The sequence below is a fragment of the Liolophura sinensis genome, chromosome 9, assembly GCF_032854445.1.
Source record: "Liolophura sinensis isolate JHLJ2023 chromosome 9, CUHK_Ljap_v2, whole genome shotgun sequence".
Lineage (NCBI taxonomy): Eukaryota > Metazoa > Mollusca > Polyplacophora > Chitonida > Chitonidae > Liolophura > Liolophura sinensis.
The window spans coordinates 17,550,132-17,570,520 of NC_088303.1; the positions used below are offsets into that span (position 1 = coordinate 17,550,132).

Here is a 20,389-nt window from a genome sequence, read left to right on the forward strand (position 1 = left end):
TTACAACTTCCTCTTTTAAAGCCTTAGGTGTGACTCGATCAAGGATTGATCCTGGATCTACCGGCCCCGAAGCGGACGCTCTACCATTTCTAAAAGAAAGCATTGAATTCTACTGATTAACTTACAAGATAGGAATGCTTAAAATTGAATGATTATCTAGGATCTAAAAAAAAAACACCACATCATTTTCAGACATACCGTACAAACACCTGGCACAGGTGGTGCTGTGCTAAGGCCAGCACACCTGGTACAGGTGGTACAGAGTTAAGCCCAACATACCTGGAACAGGTGGCACAGAGTTAAGACCAGCACACCTTATACAGGTGGTACCCTAGTTATGGTCATCACACATTTTCCTCAATGAGCAGGCGTACCTGACATACACCTTGTACAGGTGGTACAGAGTTAAAACCAGCATAGTTTATACAGGTGGTACTGAGCACAACTGATATAGGTGGTATTGAGGTATGGTCAGGTGGCTCACCTTTCCTACAATGAGCAGGTCTACCTGACATACACCTTGTACATGTGGTACAGAGTTAAATAACACCAGCTCACCTTTCCCTCAATGAGCAGATGTATGTCATACAGGTGGAGCAGAGTTAGTAAGGCCAGCTCACCTTTCCATCAACGAGCAGGCGTATGTCATACAGGTGGAGCAGAGTTTAGTAAGGCCAGCTCACCTTTCCATCAACGAGCAGGTGTATGTCATACAGGTGGAGCAGAGTTTAGTAAGGCCAGCTCACCTTTCCATCAATGAGCAGGTGTATGTCATACAGGTGGAGCAGAGTTTAGTAAGGCCAGCTCACCTTTCCATCAATGAGCAGGTGTATGTCATACAGGTGGAGCAGAGTTTAGTAAGGCCAGCTCACCTTTCCATCAATGAGCAGGTGTATGTCATACACGTGGAGCAGAGTTTAGTAAGGCCAGCTCACCTTTCCATCAATGAGCAGGTGTATGTCATACAGGTGGAGCAGAGTTTAGTAAGGCCAGCTCACCTTTCCATCAATGAGCAGAGCCATGTTAGTCACAGCTCCTCCGTGCTCGTAGCAGATAGGTGGCGTATCTGACCATCCTCCTGCCAGGTCTATCCGAGCAGGACACTCCACTGTCACCCATTTGTTCACCGGGGGAATGTCGGTTTTGGTGACATGGAAAAACTGAAACCAAAAGTAAGTGCATGACTAAAGCCAACATAAATAACATATTCGTAAACCACTCCCAAACACAACCAGAACAAGTTTTCTTTTTTCATTCACTGGTGCATTGAAATGATGATCCTGACTGATGGTAACGGTCCACCTATCCAATTAATGAGGAATTAATGCACAGGCTACAGTCCACCTGTCCAATCAATGAGGAATTAATGCACAGCCTACGGTCCACCTATCCAATCAATGAGGAATTAATGCACAGCCTACGGTCCACCTATCCAATAAATAAGGAATTAATGCACAGGCTACGGTCCACCTATCCAATCAATGAGGAATTAATGCACAGGCTACGGTCCACCTATCCAATCAATGAGGAATTAATGCACAGGCTATGGTCCAACTATCCCATCAATAAGGAATTAATGCACATGCTACGGTCCACCTATCCCATCAATAAGGAATTAATGCACATGCTACGGTCCACCTATCCAATCAATGAGGAATTAATGCACAGGCTACAGTCCACCTATCCAATCAATGAGGAATTAATGCACAGGCTGCGGTCCACCTATCCAATCAATAAGGAATTAATGCACAGGCTACGGTCCACCTATCCAATCAATAAGGAATTAATGCACAGGCTACGGTCCACCTATCCAATCAATGAGGAATTAATGCACAGCCTACGGTCCACCTATCCAATCAATGAGGAATTAATGCACAGGCTGCGGTCCACCTATCCAATCAATGAGGAATTAATGCACAGGCTACAGTCCACCTATCCAATCAATGAGGAATTAATGCACAGGCTACGGTCCACCTATCCAATCAATGAGGAATTAATGCACAGCCTACGGTCCACCTATCCAATCAATGAGGAATTAATGCACATGCTACGGTCCACCTATCCAATCAATGAGGAATTAATGCACAGGCTACAGTCCACCTATCCAATCAATGAGGAATTAATGCACAGGCTGCGGTCCACCTATCCAATCAATGAGGAATTAATGCACAGGCTACGGTCCACCTATCCAATCAATAAGGAATTAATGCACAGGCTACGGTCCACCTATCCAATCAATGAGGAATTAATGCACAGCCTACGGTCCACCTATCCAATCAATGAGGAATTAATGCACAGGCTGCGGTCCACCTATCCAATCAATGAGGAATTAATGCACAGGCTGGGGGTATTTTTTTTTTTTTTCAAAATCAAAATAGCGAATAGTTACTTGATTTGGAGAGGAAGCCAGCATGAGCTGGAATAGAACTCACAGCAACCACATAGGTAAGGGCTTCAGGTTACTGTGCAGCGCTGGCACGCTAACCCACCTTGGCCATTCAGGGATTCATGGATTTATCAACATTTAACACAGTTTAACCTCTTTTGTTTTTCTCTCAAGCCTGTAGGATTCGACTGTATTTTGGTCAGGTTTGAACATCTCTAAATCCAGACTGTAACCAACACTACCATAACTTAACTGAACAAGATCAATCCTATTTCACCGTTCAGTGTTACATATTATCAGTGGTAAGCTTATAATATCATCATACCTGTCGGCCAGTCATGACAGCTTGTCTGATAAGGATCTGAGCTGCACCCTCGTAATGACGTGCCGCACGGATTAGCAGGTCAGGCCTTCCTAGCCAGTCTCTGCGCACCTTGGCCAGCCGTCGGATACCATCCTTCAGCTCACCCTTCTGCAAGTCAGTAGAAAAGGAATGGTGAGATGCTCTGAAACTTCACTTTCGCTAGGAAACCGAGTTCAAAATTGCAAAATTTAGCTACATATATATGGTCCACTAAAATGATTTCTACACAAATGATTATTTTTCCCAATCAATGACTACAAAATGCATATTTTGTATTATTTATTTATTTGATTGGCGTTTTACTTATTTCACATGTCACAGGGGCCAGCATTATGCTGGGAGAAAACCGAGCCCCGAGGAAACTCATGACCTATTTGCAGGTTGCCGAGACCTTCCCACATATGACTGGAGAGGAAGCAAGAGTTGGAATCACACCTTCCAGGTTTATGGTTCAGTTTAATTACCACATGATGTTGATCTCTGAAACAAAGCCTTGGGTCAAGGTCAGTGACACATTCTTCAGTCTGGGGCAACAATTTTAAAAAACACACGTCAGATAAACACAAATGCTATGAATGTACATGGGAGATGATTTTATCATAGGAATGTAGCCCTATCTTGAACTTATGGACACAGCGATGGGTCATGAATACCGTATTTCACCTGAAGTTTGGCCTGTAATAACTGACTTTCAGCAGCACATTAAGATGTTAAAATGATATTTTTGATATCAACGCAAAAGTTTTCCTGATAAGATATTTATCAAATTTCACAAAAAACTCATAAGTTGTCCTGTAAATTGAATAAATCACCTTGGTCTCTACAGCATAACCTTGGTCTTGTTGAAGATGACTCCAGGTCAAGGCCATGACATACCCTCAGGTTCATCTTGAGGCTATGGCATGGACAAACATACAGGGAGACAGACAGACAGACAGACAGATAGACAGAGAAAGCAGCAAATATATGGATCTGAAACAATTTCCACATAGCATGATAAATCCTGTAGGTTTGATGATTCATTGTTTGTGATAGAGACTCTTAAGTATCAGATGTCCAGAGAACAGGTGAGTTGAGAGAATATTTACTGCATTTCTAACGCGGACAAAACATAGCATTCAGAGAATCCCACTAGCTCACATGCTTTAGCAGTCACCTAGACAATGGAATCAGGATAAAGATAAAAGTTGTAGACAAGTGATGTGGTAGTAAAAACATCAATTTGTCAGGAGTTCGTGCACAAAACTGAGGCAGTGGTCTTTGATATGCAAATTGTGAACAGCATGAGGCAATCCATGAACAATTCCAATGCTGTGAATGGCTCAGCAAATGTTGAGCCATGGTAGTAAAAGAAAATTTCATTGTGGGGTGTTCGAGTACCAATTCCCTGGAGTGGTCTTTGATATGCAAATCGCTTCCCATGATTTGCTATCCGTGTAGTATGGGTGGCCACTGCGGCTCTCTGGATGGCTGGGTAAACACTCAGCTGATAACACTCACTGTCTGTATGGATGGTTTAAACATTCCGTCACAGTACAGGAAGGCATATGCGTCAGCCAGTGTCATAGGCTCCTAGTACTACAAGTACAGATGTGGAAACCTTTCTACAGATACTGTGTATATACCAGATAATTTGGTATACACCAAGGTAAAATTTTACACTCTACCAATTTGGTAAAGTAGCTAGAGAGACAAAAAGCTTATCTAGGTAAGTGACTGCATAAGAAACTGTAGACCTACAAGAAAGGCTTGTAGAAATCCGTGTTCACAGGTGAACTGAATGAAGTCAATCTGAATGTGTGTCCACAAAACAGGAAAATGGTAAAATCGCCAGAGGCACCCAATACACTTCTTGTTCTCCTACATGTATGTAGGCACGTGCATCAAAATTGTTGCCCTACATGGAACTTTTCTTGATTACAAAAATGGAAAATCTGGCAAAGTCCATAAATCTCATAAGCAATAAAGTCACCGAAACCCTGTATACATGAAATTGTTGCTCTTCATGGAGGCTTAATTTCCAGAGAAGCTGTTTATGACAGAGAACAAATTGATGTTTATATAACTGGTAAATTTTTGAAATGAAAATGTATCAATTAAAATCATTACAAAACATTCACAAAGCCTATAAAATTAAACCAATAAAACAGTTCAACGTTCCATCAGTAGGCTGTTTGTAGATGTACACAGGTGAAAAGAAATATAAAAAAAAACACAAACAAAACATAGCTTTCAATCGCTGTATGTTGGAGATCCACACATGACTGCCATTATACAGGAGCTATAAAAAAAAAAAAAGCTTAACCTACGATCTGAGAATTTGCATTTACACGCCATACCTTGAACTAGCGAGTAAAAAAAACACCTCACCTTCAATCCATGTGTGACAGCCCAATATACAAGAGCTAAAAAAAAAAGCTTAATCTTCCAAACCTTTGACTAGAAAGCTTAACGAAAAAGCTTGACCTTCAATCAATGAATGAGAGCCCATTATACATGTTCAGGAGCTAAAAGAAAAAGCTTAACCTTCAACCCATGTATGAGAGCCCATTATAAATGCTTAACTGGACACCAACAGCGAAACTTTTTCTTCCTCTCACAATACCTCTTGTACAGGCAAGCTAAAAAGCTCAACAGATAAAGAAGCACATTACTGTCTTCTGTTGAACCTTTACACTTCCAAACAGAGTGGAAAATTCCTTGAAGAATACTTGATCAAAGATGAAAAATTCAGTACATAGGTCGAAAGGCTACTATTCAAGCACATACTTCTAAGCCAACAAATGGCTTTGCCCAGGACAGATTGCACGCTGGTCCACTTCGTAAGCCACCTTTATGCCCGGCCATGCTCCCCAGAACATCTGCAATGTTAGCCAAAACCCGAGCAACCACCCCTGGGGATTCCGAACTGAGGGCAACTAGCAAGAGCAAAAGACAAATGTAACAATATAAATAGTTTTCTTGCATAGTTTCTGTATAACTTTTTCTTTCATTACTTATATCCTTGACTGACAACATGCGAATCATGCATTAAATTGTTTAAATCATTCAATCGTTGAAGTGTCTTGTTTTTTTTGGAGAATTTTTATTTTTGTGTAGCTCATTGTGATATTTACCTTTATCCAATGTCTCTAAAATGTCAGCCGATGCGCCTTCAACCCTGGCACTGTTGTACACACAGCAGAAACCGTTGTCTAGGCCATATATCAGAGTATTTTCTATTTCCCGCTTGCTCACTTCATAAAACAGCCGTCTGCAAATAAGACACTTTTTCCAAACAAGAGAAGAAAACAAGAGAGAAAACATCACTCTAAATGCGATTTTCAATATACGACAGAAGAGTGATGTCCCCTTGGTGTGACATGGCCACTTTATGTCTTCTTAGGGCCAAGTCTTCAAATTTAACATCCTGTGACCATATATGACTTAGGTAATTATTGGGAAAAAAATAAATACAAAGAAAATTACAGTAATCCTTTGGACAAGTTCTACGTTACTGACAAGTACTATCCTAACATGTATATACGATTAACTGAAAAATGTAAGATTTTGTATTTAGATACATGTACCTGTATGTAGCCTTTCAGTTCTATGAAATGATCCTAATGTACTATGTACTTAATGCACTCAACATTATAAGTTTTGAACAGAAAAAAAATGTGTCAAGGCAAGAATGCTTTGTTCTTTTAAACTCTTTAATAAGTTTGAGAAATACAGTCTTACCTTCTGCTTTCAAACTCCTCCACTATATCACCGTATGACATGATATCGTGCAGAGAAATACGCCAGGAGGAGCGCCACCTATCGGTGAAAAACAGAAAACCTAATCTGAAGATGATCCACTTAGCATTTACAATTGCTTATATTAGTGAGGTTGAGATCAAAATATAGTGATAAAACTTGGTCAGACAGATGATCTCCCAAGATATGGTTGCAATATTGCTGGGGTGTTGCTCTTTCATTCATTCATCTAGATGTACATTATATTGTGTTTAGTCACTCATATTCTCGCCTGGGCCACTCAAGAATATTTTGACGTATATGATTCCAGTCAGGTTAATTGGTGGAAAAAATCACACACAGGTTGGAGGAAAGCACTGTTGTTCAAAAGATACTGTAATTAATTCAACCTTTTCGCACATTTGCAAAGGGTTTATTCAAGCAATATTCTTCGTAGGCTGTAAAAATTATAGTTTATGTGAAGCTCTGAACCTGGCCAGTCCAACCAATGCAGTTTTCTCTCCAAACATCAAATTACAAATGTGTATAACATGTGCTGTACATTGCTCTTTCACATGTGAAAGGGTTGAGGATATAGGTGCTTTCTGACAGTGACCCATGGCTGTATCGGCAGGATGCATACAACCTCACTAGTCCAGGCTGGATCTGTGGCTAGGAGAGGGAGCCACATCTAAACTGAATGGGCCTGAGTAGCCCCCAATTCATTACTGGTACAAGGCTAATCATTGTACTCTTCATGCAGGTGTGTATAAACTGACTATGGCAAATGGCTGAAAGTTTTGTATGTGAGTTACTGTCACACGATCTGAATTGGCGGCAAGATGACAGAAGAGAGCGATTAGGTTCCCGTTCATTTCATTTCCCTGCACGGCACTTGGCAGTTGTGGTTGCTAATCCTCACCACACAGGTTCAAGTCACTAACAGTGCATGATGTGTGCAGGTCTTCCAGCTCATAGACATGCATGTACATCTCTAAACATACCCATGAATGAAATCAAATAAAGTATTAAGACAGGCAATGTCTATTACAAAACTTTAAGTTCCAAACACTGTCTCAAAGCATGACCATGTCAAACAAAGAATGTACATGAACAATGTACACTTCAGAAGAACAAATTATTGGGGTTAGGCCTACTTGGAAGTCACCTCACACCATTATCTGGTGAACAGTTGTCTGCTGAGAGCCCTCATTGTGTAACATTGGTGTCCATGTAATTCCAATTTAGTATGTCAGTCTACACATACATTTTGTTTCACAGTCAGAACTGTCGTCCTACTGCAGAAGAGTTCCTTTGTTCTAAGTGGCTTGTATCTACATGCAGATAAAACCAATCTGTATGACTAAAACTTCATCTGAGGGGACTCAATTAAGTACAAAGCAAGTATTTATGTTTTTGAAATATGGGCGGAAGTTGACAGTCTTTCAAATGACGACAGAATGAAAAAGAAACGTTTAGCTGCAGCAGTGCGAACACGCATGTGTAGGTGTCGCTTTGATCGCAATTCGACATCTTCACCTTCTTCATTATACCAGAGAGCCCTGCAGTTTAAAAACGAATATTTCACATGACACTCCACATGCGTAAAGGTAGTGGTTAGTCATGGTTAGTCATGGTTAGTCATGCTTAGTCTCCCAAATGTTCTCCCTCTTTTCTCTTTCTCTCCTTTTTTTTTTTTTTGTTTTATGTCGTACTCAAGAATATTTCACTTATACAACAGCGGCCAGCGTTATGGTGGGTGGAAACTCGGCAGAGCCCGGGGGAAACCCATGACCATCCGCAGGTTGCTGGCGGACCTTCCCACTTACGACCGGAGAGGAAGCCCAAATGTTCTCCCAAATTCTCATTTATCACAAAATAACATAATAAAACTTGATAAACTTGATAATAGTCAATCGGTTGTGAAGTGCATGTACTACAATCACTATGATTAAAACTGAAAAACATGAAAGAATAGGGAAACATGAACTGTTAGTGGTAGCATCATAGACTAACTGCTCAGTGAAGCGTGAGCTTGTTTATTACATTCCTGAACTGTCAGTATAATCCCCGGACCAACCCTGACGCTCTCCCGCAGCGCTCAGTCAGTAACAACCACTATCAATGCAATGAATCCCGGGATACACTTTCTGAGTACCAGGGCGAAACTTTCGGTCATTTAACATTGATCAGTTGGTCAGTTGTTTGGTTGGTCAGTCAATCAAATATTTTAACATCCTATCTCGTATAGGACATGTGATTAACATGGGGCCTGATTTCAAGACAATGTCAACTTTCCCAACAGATTTCACTGCTATTGCATATTTGCAAACTGATGAGAAAAATCTGTCCTTTTGTTAGGTTATGGTTACCTTCTGAGCGTGGCCCCAGCCTCTCCCTGCAGCCATAGACACTCCTTCAACCCAACATTCTCTGTGGCATGGAAAACTGGGAATAGTTTAGCTGTGGCTAGTGTCTGCTCTTTTGGGTTCTGAAATGAAGAGAACGCAACAATGGTTTATCACACATAGAAAATCTTATTTGTGTTCAATACTGTTTTCTGCCATATTTGAAAATATTTCACTGATATGACTGTGGACTCATGACTAAGGGGTGGAAGATATCTCCTGAGGAAACTGGACAGAGCCCAGATGAAACCATTTCACCTGGCCAGGTAAACATGATACACCGGACATAAAACCTACATGTAGTGTGGAAGAAACACCTGAAACTAAGACACACCTTTCTGATTAAAAACCTGAGACAAATAAACCAGAGATGGATTTGAACCTGGTACCTCACACTCTAGACTGCTCAACCACTTCTGCCATCCGTTATTACCTTGGTATCCCAGAGATCCTCCTTCACAATGCCTGTCCTAAGGAGAAAGTCTTCCCACGGTTCATTACAGAAAGTTCCTGGATCTTCATACACGGAGGCCTGTAACAGAGCTAACCCATTTCATCAATGAACCAGGGGGCATTTACTATATCCAGGGCCATATTTAGAGCCATTTCAGTTCCAAACTATAAGTTCATAAAGCACCTGATTTGTGAAAAAAAGTTGACCATTAGGCATACCAATTCACAAATAATATTTCTTACCAGAAGAGACACACTGCTACATTATGAAGGAAATAAAACTGAAGGTGGGAATTACTAGTCTAAGCCATAAACTGAAAAATAAAAAAACTATTAGGCCAAATATACAAACTGGCTCTGACTTACATGAAGGTTATCAAATCTGCCATGCACTGTTAGCACGTGCTGAGAAGTGCCAAGCGTCTTCAGATGGATGTAGAATCCCTGAACAACAACACTGTTGGCAAATCTTACTGGGTGCAGACTCTGTCAAACAGAACAAACCAATACGAAATCAGAATCAATATTATGTCAATCAAAAAGCCATGTTTTCTCAGGGCATGTCTTTAAAAATCAGATAGAGAAAGATTTATGCATACAATTATTTTGAAAATAACACCAAAAATGATTTGTTTAAATCACTGAAGATGCAAGCTTCATAAAACTGTGCACATGATTTCTCTACAACCCATATTTCCCTCAAAGTGTTTTAAAATATTCGTTACAGTGGTGATTGAAAAGGTCAAAGAATTCAGGTAATTGTAGATTTAACCCTCAAGAAATGTTCAGTTACAGTGATCGGTCTTATATGTACAGAAAACCAGACTCCCTGGGGTAAACCACGGACCTTAAATGACAAAGATAAACATTTCCATGTCTGAGGTACAGACCTGCAAACCTTATACCCCCAAAAAAGCCGTCATTAATGGTGTGGTGTGCACCTACAAGTCAGTGCGACAGCCAGCAATACTCAACCAATACAATGACTTACAGGTCTTCAATTTTCATACTAAGTTTTACAGGTCAAATTTGTTGAGTACTAATGTCATGTGAGAGTTTATGTATGTATGTATACTTGAGGTTAAACATCATACTTTTTCGGTCATAAGACGACCAGGAGTCATTAGATGTGTGTGTACATATATTGTGTCTTCTTGTGGCAGGGTGAGTACTTGCCGCCAAGGCTGCATGCAGTTGTGTTATACTGACATCGGAGCAGCCAGTCACGTTTCCTTTCCCTGACCTCTCATTGCTGAGCGGCAAGCAAGGCAGCAGGTAGTACCATTCTTAAAGTCTTTGGTATGACCTGACATGTTTGATCTTGGTGTCTCCCGACTTCCCGACTCCCAACCCTCTAGCCAATAGGTAACCAAAGGGGTCATAGGAGTTTGTGGATTAAGGTCTTCTACTGTCAAAGTATCCAGGCTGGTTTTGTCCTTGTGGCCAAAAGTCTGCAAAACATGCCCTGCTTAGGCATAATGACTGTTCAGCTCTCTTTGCTGTATACACAGAGTGAAAAAATTAATGTTTTCTGATGTCTTGTTTTCACTGTGATCAAATATTTTAGTGTCAATCAAACTAATTTTACCACAGCAAGTCTTGTAGAGAAGTTTAATTCCCTGATCTTTTCTTTATTTATCTCTTTGATTGGCATTTCACCCTGTCCTCAAGAGTAGCTCATTTTCAGCATGGTGAACGGCATTATGGCGGGAGAAAAATGTGCCAAGCCAGGGGGAAGCTCACAACCAATACCATCCATAGTCTGCATTGATCTTTCAGGTTCAAATGTACTGCTACAAAAACTTACTTTGCTGTTGTCGAGTTTGACGCCAGTGTAGAGGGAGTCTTTGCCCAGAGTTACTTCCCCTTCAATACAGGAGTGAGAAATGGCCGTGTTCTCCATGGTGACGACCCCGCCTGTCAGAACACTGTTCACCACCACACAACTATCACATACATTGCAGGAGGGCTGAAAATAGTCACAGACACACACTCACATTAAGAGGTGGCTGAAGCAATAAAACCATGTGGCATTTTCATCAGAAATATAAAAATTGAACTGTTTTTTATTTTGCTTTTCTGAACACACTGATTATTCTATCGACAGAGTGAATGATTATACTGTTTGACACAAAAGTATTTCAGTAATATCCTCGCGAGACAATGAAACAGGTAAATAAACATTTATGATTTGGTTTTGGTGTAAGTGGAAATAATGAGATCATCTTAATGAACTTCTTTGGGGTTACTTTGCTTACTCTTGATACATCAATGTAGGAATGTATTTTACTTCTGAACACAATGACACTCACATCTATATGGGAATGTATTTTACTTCTGAACACAATGATACTTACATCTATATAGGAATGTATTTTACTTTTGAACACATTGATACTTACATCTATATAGGAATGTGTTTTACTTTTGAACACATTGATACTTACATCTATATAGGAATGTGTTTTATTTTTGAACACGAGGTTCAGGTCCTTCATGGTCTGTAGAGGACAGTTAAGCTGATACTCATGATGGTCACTGCCTCTACTGCCCAGGTAGTGGTAGGATCCCTCTACAATACCTGGGAGTACACAAGGAACAATACAAACAAGCTTTGTCTATAGATTAGATTGTTACTAAACACTATACTCAAGAAGTCAGTTTTATGGCTGGTGGAATCCATGTAGCCTGTGGCAAACCATGGACCTTTGGCATGTTCCTGATGGACCTACATGTACCTACATGTGATTAACACACTATACTGGTGGGTGAGGAGTGGTCTTCAAAAAGCATTAGACTGCAGAAACAATAATAAAAGAAATTTGTACATTCCTTGTAAATAGAAGAATTTAGAATCATAAAGCAATACAGTTTGACAATATAAAGGTGCATTGGGGGCAGATTAGAGCAGATTTGTTCATGGTTTCATTTGATAGGTCACTGACAGACATAAGTTCAATCTCATTCTTTTTTTTTTTTTTTTAAATTCCGCTGCTCTCTTAGCTCATGGGGTCTTCGTGGCAACAAGTGGTCGACAGTGACTCTGTGCAGCCTTACACGAAGTTTGATAAACACTTGCATTTCACTAATGACATGTCATGTCAGTAATTGCTCAGATTTCAATGATTTGTTCTTGGCATTCTGGTTTGCCCCACCTGTAAAACTGGTCAACATCATATAAGTGAAAAGTTCTTGATGTGAAACATTATTTGTATGAAATTGTTAATTTTAAGATAACTACAACTGTAAAGATGACTTCAATGGTAAAGAGTCTTTTGTAAGGATGTTGCGTCCATTAAGATAGATGATTTACAAAAGTAAAAATGTGTAAATATTTATTTATTTGATTGGAGTTTGACATGAGCTGCACTTGAAGTCACAGTAAACCACAAATATATTTGTAAAGATCATGTGAAGGGGACTCCACGTGTAAAGATGTTGTGCTCACATGGACGTATCTTCAGATCACTTAAGTTTTTCCAGATGAGCTGACGCGCTGTTTTCATGATGGCCCTGTCAGTCTTCAGTTCTCCCGAGCTTTCGTACTGCGTGGACCCAGACATGCCAAAAACTCCACTACGATCACCTGACACAAAGGCCTCCTCATTCACCCCACTCGCCATCGGCAACATCACATCAAAGAAAAACGAAAGCTGGAAACAGATGATGTTCCGTTAATACAGAAAGCATATAACATGCATGATTTTCAAACAAACTGTCACTTCAATTTGAAGGTAAAGAAAACTCTCAAAGCATACTTATTCTTAAAAGAATCAGATTTTTAAGGCTTCTGTCAGTGATATGCAGTTGTACTGTATATAATACAAAAAATTTGTAAGGGAGGAAGGTAATTTTATCTCGTGTTGTTTTAATGCAAGCCTGCTCTAAAAAAAACCCACGATGAAAAAAGAAATATGTGTAAATCCACCTTTTTCTTTTGTCAAATCATGAGGTTTTCATGACTTTACTGTGTTTCGAGGCTTTCCGATCACGTAAATATATAAACAGGAAAAATTGGTGAGACGGTCCCCATTTACACAAATTAGGTAATATTTTTACACTCTCCTTTGACGATGAAAAAAAAAAATCTAGACTGTAAAGCAAAAATTTTAATTGTGTGAACTAACCCATAAAGATAGTATGGATACAAATAGATGTATCCTGTCTTTGAAACCTTGTAATTTCTTAAAAAAAATTTCTATTAAAAAGAAATTAATGTCAGATATTTAAATGAATAGATCTCCATGTTTTCTGTATATCTTCAGTGTTATACATGTGTCACAAAATGGTCATATCAATCAATCAATCAATCATTTGACAAAGACACATCAATTCCAACAACCACAATTACAGTTTCCTTTAGAGTGTTCAAAACTGATAATGATCTACCATTGTACTGGTATTCAGAATAAAAAAGTTTGCCACAAGCCACAATTTTACCTGTCCAGAAGGAGCTTAGTTAGTTACCTGTAACGGTGGGGAGCCATTGTCGACGCCCATGTAAGTACAGGCATCCAGGGGAGGCTTGACATGGAATGAGAGAAGCTGCTGACACACGGCCACACCCAGATACACAATCCCACACAGCTGAGAAAAACAACACGCCAAAACTATTTCTGCACTGCTGAAAAAAAGCTCCATTTTGGAACGAATGTCAAAACTAACTTAAATATGGGTCAAATATTTATCTTTACTTTCTGTATACCACTGTAATCAGAAGATTTTTTTCACAGTGCGAGTATGTGTTCATAAGCAACAAGTGTAAATAATTATACCATTAGAACAATGGTAAGATCTAACAGAAGGAAAGGTACATTTGTAGTTTTTAAAAAGCTTATTGGTGAGTGAATATTTAGGGAATGCTAATATGCCAAAAATATCAATGTTAAATGTTAAGACCACACTTCTTACCACGGGCACTTTTCCTGATGGTAAAACACATTCGTTGATACTGTCCATACTAGCCTTGTACAATATATCTTCAACAAAGCCCTGCCAAAGGTCCAACGGAAATGATTAATTACATAATGTCATTTAGGTGTTTCATTTGTACATGTCATTTCATATCTTCTCAAAGTTAACCAATAACCACTGCACAAATGTATCAGCTTCCACCACATACGGAATAAGTACTAAAGACAACCAATGATTTTGGCTGTACATGTACTCACTCATATGGAAGACAGGGTTAAGGTTGAACAAAACCTCAATGTTCTCCTGCACTACTAACTTTGTAAAGCCAAGAAAAAAATTATGCACCTCCCCAAGGCTGAAGCACATGACAAACTTCCACAGGCTCATTACAAACTTCATAGTATCATAAAAACTGGTACTTCTCCAGGCACACTGCAACTTTGTAGTGCCAAGAAGAAACTCATGCAGCTGCCCAAGCACATAACAAACAAACTTTGTAGTGTCACAAGGAAACATAGGTACTTCTCCAGTCACATTACAAACTTTGTGTCACAAGGAAATATCACTACTTCTCAAAGCACAAACTTTGTAGTGCTAAGAAGAAAGATCTGTACTTCTCCAGGCGCAAACTTTGTAGTGAAAAGGAAAAGAACTACAAACTTTGCAGTGTTACAAAGAAACATTGACACTTCTCCAGGCACCAGTGCTAAGAAGTAAGATGTATCATCACCTCATCATCCAATTTATATATGATAAAAAACCCTGCACTTCTTCAGGCACATTACAAATTTTGTAGTGTCAAGAAAAAAAAAACCTGAACTTCTCCAGGCACATCACAAATTTTGTAGCGTCAAGAAAATAAACCCTGCACTTCTCCAGGCACATTACAAATTTTGTGGTGTCAAGAAAAAAAAACCCTGCACTTCTCCAGGCACATTACAAATTTTGTAGGGTCAAGAAAAAAAAAATCTACACTTCTCCAGGCACATTACAAATTTTGTAGCGTCAAAAAAAAACCCTGCACTTTTCCAGGCACATTACAAATTTTGTAATGTCAAGAAAAAAAAACCCTGCACTTCTCCAGGCACATTACAAATTTTGTAGGGTCAAGAAAAAAAACCCCTGCACTTCTCCAGGCACATTACAAATTTTGTAGTGTCAAGAAAAAAAAAAACCTGAACTTCTCCAGGCACATCACAAATTTTGTAGCGTCAAGAAAATAAACCCTGCACTTCTCCAAGCACATTACAAATTTTGTAGTGTCAAGAAAAAAAAAACCTACACTTCTCCAGGCACATTACAAATTTTGTAGTGTCAAGAAAAAAACCCCCTGCACTTCTCCAGGCACATTACAAATTTTGTAGTGTCAAGAAAAAAAAAACCTGAACTTCTCCAGGCACATCACAAATTTTGTAGCGTCAAGAAAATAAACCCTGCACTTCTCCAAGCACATTACAAATTTTGTAGTGTCAAGAAAAAAAAACCTACACTTCTCCAGGCACATTACAAATTTTCTAGGGTCAAGAAAAAAAAACCCTGCACTTCTCCAGGCACATTACAAATTTTGTAGTGTCAAAAAAAAAAAAAAACCCTGCACTTTTCCAGGCACATTACAAATTTTGTAGTGTCAAGAAAAAATACCCTGCACTTCTCCAGGCACATTACAAACTTTGTAGTGTCAAGAAACAAAAAACCTGCACTTCTCCAGGCACATTACAAACTTTGTAGTGTTACAAAGAAACATCAACACTTCGCCAGGCACACTACAAACTCTGTAGTGTTACAAAGAAACATCGACACTTCTCCAGGCACACTTCAAACTTTGTAGTGTTACAAAGAAACATCAACACTTCTCCAGACACACTACAAACTTTGTAGCTTTATAAAGAAACATCAACACTTCTCCAGACACACTACAAACTTTGTAGCTTTATAAAGAAACATCAACACTTCTCCAGGCACACTACAACCTTTGTAGTGTTACAAAGAAACATTGACACTTCTCCAGGCACCAGTGCTAAGTAGTAAGACGTATCATCACCTCATCATCTAATTTATATATGCTGTGTGAGCGACATTTCTCTTTGTCCTCCGGAATAGTCAGGGCGTACACATCACAGGGCTCCCATTCTATCACTGAAACAAAGCCATGTACAAGAGCCTGTGAGTGGGTTTACAATCAGTTATTAATCAAATATTGTTAATTTTAATGACATCAAAGTAACAATAAAGTTATACATCAAGAGCGACATTCAAAATATATACAGTACAAATGTATATTTGTTTTTAATTAGGCACCTAAATTCTATTCTATTTTATTTGAAACTACTATAATTGTGGAATAGAATTGATGTGGAGACAACAACAGATATAAAAAAAAATCAAGGTATGAAACAAAGATTTAGTTTTCCACCTTTTTTTTTTGGGCCTGATTACTTATTAGCTTGATACTAACCAGTGTTATCTGTCAGTGTGATTAACATCTCAGTACTGCATACCCATACACCTGGAGGGGAATTCACCGCGATCTGTGGATAGAGCATGGCAACAATGGTCAATGAACACTCAACTCTTGTTTACCAGAACAAGTTAAGCCACTCCCTTTACTAGACTTAACAGATCTGCAGTTAACCTGATTGTTAAACTTAGTGTATTTCACCTAAAGCATAGCATTATGATACCCTAAATGACCATAAATTCAGTTCACGACTAACTTGTCCATTTTCCCTGATCCTGAGATTTCTTTAGAGTTTAGAAAGGTGTTTAAAGCTTTTCTTGGCACATGGGATGACATTCTACTCAGAAATTGCAAGTTACAGCACCAAGAATAATAGTTTGTGATATTCATTTGCCTCTGAAAATACACTTTTGTAGGCCAATTTAAGGTAATTTCTTATCAGAAACTTGAAGTTGGGAATGTAAAAATACACATCCAGAAGCACTTAAAGGCCTTTGAATAACACTTTTATGCCAACACTTAAGTTCTTCTACTGAGAAATTAATCAAACTTTACAAAAAAACCCCTCTTATGTTGCCCAATAAAGTGGATGATTCCATCAGAACAAAGAAACATGTGTCATTTAAAACAAACTGAATCTACTGATGACATATTAGCTTGCCTGTAACCATGGCAACTGATAGGTGTAAACTTGCTGGCATTAAACTGACAGGAAACAAAAATAAATAAGTATCCCATATACAACTTTGTATTTTACCAAAAATTTAATACTGGGTTTTACTTACATAACACTAACCAAATGACCATTTTTCATCTCACAGAAACCATTTTCTTATTTAAAAAAAGAAATGTAATTTCAGTCCTATATTTTACAGAAATATTTCCTTTCACTGTATTACCATGCAGGAGAAAAATTTAATTTACAAAATGATTAAAAAGCTGACTAAAGCCCATACCTTTTCTGTAAGCAACTCTATAAGAATATCAACATGAGTAACTAGGCAGTCATACTCAGGTTGTTTGGGTTTGGCAGGAAAAGTGAGAAATGGCCGGCCACAAGGGTCGTACGGGTATTTCCTGCCCTACAATGTTAAATCAATGTTACTCAGTAATCAATATGAAAACCCATTCAGCTGTACAAAAATAAGTTAAAATGATCTGATAATTAAACAGCACACTCTCATTTTGAAGATTATATTTTGAAATGTTTGTTTGTAAGACACATTGAGCATAAATGCATGGGAATAATGCACAAAATAATTTCAGATATGCCAGGTTGTAATTTAAAACAATTATACTCTTCAACTCAGTGGTTCAGGATTTTCCATGACCTACGTCAAACAACACTGAACTCTTTTCCCGCTAAGAAGTGACTTTTCCCCCTAACACTTCTTAATGGCACCTGCTGAACCGTGACACACCTTCACATGTACAAGGGTAACAGAGCAGAGGGAAACCATGAGGTGCCTGACATACACCCAGATGTATGAGAGTAAAAGAGCAGAAGGAAACCACCAGGTGTCTCACACACATCCAGAAGGACAACAGAGCAGAAGGAAACCACCAGGTGTTTCACACACATCCAGATGGACAACAGAGCAGAAGGAAACCACAGCACCTCATCAGGTGCTGGACACACATCCAAATATATGGATGGAACAAAGCAAAAAGAAACCATGGCACCTCCCCAGCTCCCTAGGTGTCTGACACATATGCAGATGTATGAGAGCAACCCAGTAGAAGGAAACCATGGCACCTCACCAGGAGGCAGGCACACCTTCAAATGCATGAGGCTCAACAGAGTGAAAGAAAACCAAGGGACCTCGCCAACTTGCTAGGAATCTGACAAACCTCGAGATGTACTTATTTATTTATTTCAAGAATATTTCACTTATACAACGGCGGCCATCATTATGCTGGAAGGAGAAAGAGCAGAGCCCGGGGAAAACCCAGGATTCTGGCAGATCTTAACATGTATGTTCGGAGAGGAAGCCAGCATGAGGTGGATTTGAACTCACAGCGACCACATTGGTGGAGGGCTCCTGGGTTATTGTGCCATTCTGGCATGCTAACCCTTTGGTCACATAGGCCCTGCCAGATGTATTTAAGTCCCCAGTCAACTGCGCTGTGGTTGGATTTTGAAGTGCAACCACACTGGTTAAGGACCAGGAAGTCTGAGCTCATGTAGTTTTTCCCCGTGGTCCAGCGAGGGACTGACAATCTCAAAAGAACAGAGAGTAACAGTGACAGATGCAGGCTTAGCTGCTGTGGGGATCTTTGTTATAGAGGCTTACCGCATGAATAATGATGATGTGTGCATCCTGTAGGACATCAGCATTGACAACCTGGAAACAAAAACATTGTTGTCTTCAAAATATAAACATGGAGTTAATTCAGACGAGTAACTGGTCACTTTTATTCCAACATGGTTGTGAGCTCCATGATACATGTAGTCCACACTTAGCTTCCCGACCATACACATTTCTCTGCAGAGTAAGCCTTGATCCTTGGCAGCGCAAACTTGTCTTGCTCTTTTTATTTGACGTACATCACTGCCAATAACAGCACATGCCCTACTGCCTATACTTGCCTTACACTGCTGCCAACAACAGTAAATAACCTCTCCTGATACACGCCTTACATCACTGCCAACAACAGCACGTCCCACTGCCAACAAACAGCACATGCCCTGCTGCTTATATTTGCCATACACCCCTGCCAACAACAGCACATGCCCTGCTGTCTATACTTGCCTTAAATCACTGCCAACAACAGTATATGGCCTACTCACTTTACTTGCCATACACCCCTGCCAACGACAGCAGATGCCCTGCTGCCTATATCAGCTTTACACCACTGCCAATGACAGCACATGCAATGCTGCCTATACTTGCCTTACACCCCTGCCAACAACAGCAAATGCCCCGCTGCCGATACTTGCTTTACACCACTGCCAACAACAGCACATGCCCCGCTGCCTATACTTGCCTTACATCACTGCCAACTACAGCACATGCTCGGCTGCCTATACCTGCCTTACATCACTGCCAACTACAGCACATGCCCGCTGCCTATACCTGCCTTACATCACTGCCAACTACAGCACATGCCCGCTGCCTATACCTGCCTTACATCACTGCCAACTACAGCACATGCCCGCTGCCTATACCTGCCTTACATCACTGCCAACTACAGCACATGCCCGCTGCCTATACCTGCCTTACATCACTGCCAACTACAGCACATGCCCGCTGCCTATACCTGCCTTACATCACTGCCAACTACAGCACATGCCCGGCTGCCTATACCTGCCTTACATCACTGCCAACTACAGCACATGCCCGGCTGCCTATACCTACCTTACACTACTGCCAACTACAGCACATGCCCCGCTGCTTATACCTGCCTTACATCACTGCCAACTACACCACATGCCCCGCTGCCTACACCTGCCTTACACTACTGCCAACTACAGCACATGCCCCGCTGCCTATACCTGCCTTACACTATTGCCAACTACAGCACACAGTCCGCTTCCTATACATATACATACCTGTTTTACCTGACTACCAACAATACATCGAGTTGTTTGCTTCATGCCTTACACTCATTTTCTAGCTCATGAATGAATTTAGTGTACTGCTTGACTGTTTCATGCTTTACTCCAAAATTTTTCACTTAGAAGT

The 20,389-nt window shown here is 39.9% G+C and overlaps 1 protein-coding gene across 1 annotated transcript in view; it reads right to left on the minus strand.

Annotated features, from left to right (window-relative positions):
- Positions 1–20,389, minus strand: part of LOC135474824 (L-fucose kinase-like) — a 45,473-nt gene that overhangs the window by 9,633 nt on the left and 15,451 nt on the right. The window contains exons 4-20 of the mRNA XM_064754433.1: positions 18,998–19,048; positions 17,660–17,785; positions 16,701–16,773; positions 16,287–16,381; positions 14,243–14,323; positions 13,799–13,918; positions 12,780–12,984; positions 11,779–11,912; positions 11,139–11,300; positions 9,698–9,817; positions 9,312–9,410; positions 8,843–8,961; positions 6,474–6,551; positions 5,867–6,003; positions 5,520–5,668; positions 2,712–2,858; positions 999–1,160 (exon numbers count right to left, since the gene is read on the minus strand). Of these exons, the coding sequence (XP_064610503.1) occupies positions 999–1,160; positions 2,712–2,858; positions 5,520–5,668; positions 5,867–6,003; positions 6,474–6,551; positions 8,843–8,961; positions 9,312–9,410; positions 9,698–9,817; positions 11,139–11,300; positions 11,779–11,912; positions 12,780–12,984; positions 13,799–13,918; positions 14,243–14,323; positions 16,287–16,381; positions 16,701–16,773; positions 17,660–17,785; positions 18,998–19,048 (2,058 nt within the window). The remainder of the gene's footprint in view (positions 1–998; positions 1,161–2,711; positions 2,859–5,519; positions 5,669–5,866; positions 6,004–6,473; positions 6,552–8,842; positions 8,962–9,311; positions 9,411–9,697; positions 9,818–11,138; positions 11,301–11,778; positions 11,913–12,779; positions 12,985–13,798; positions 13,919–14,242; positions 14,324–16,286; positions 16,382–16,700; positions 16,774–17,659; positions 17,786–18,997; positions 19,049–20,389) is intronic.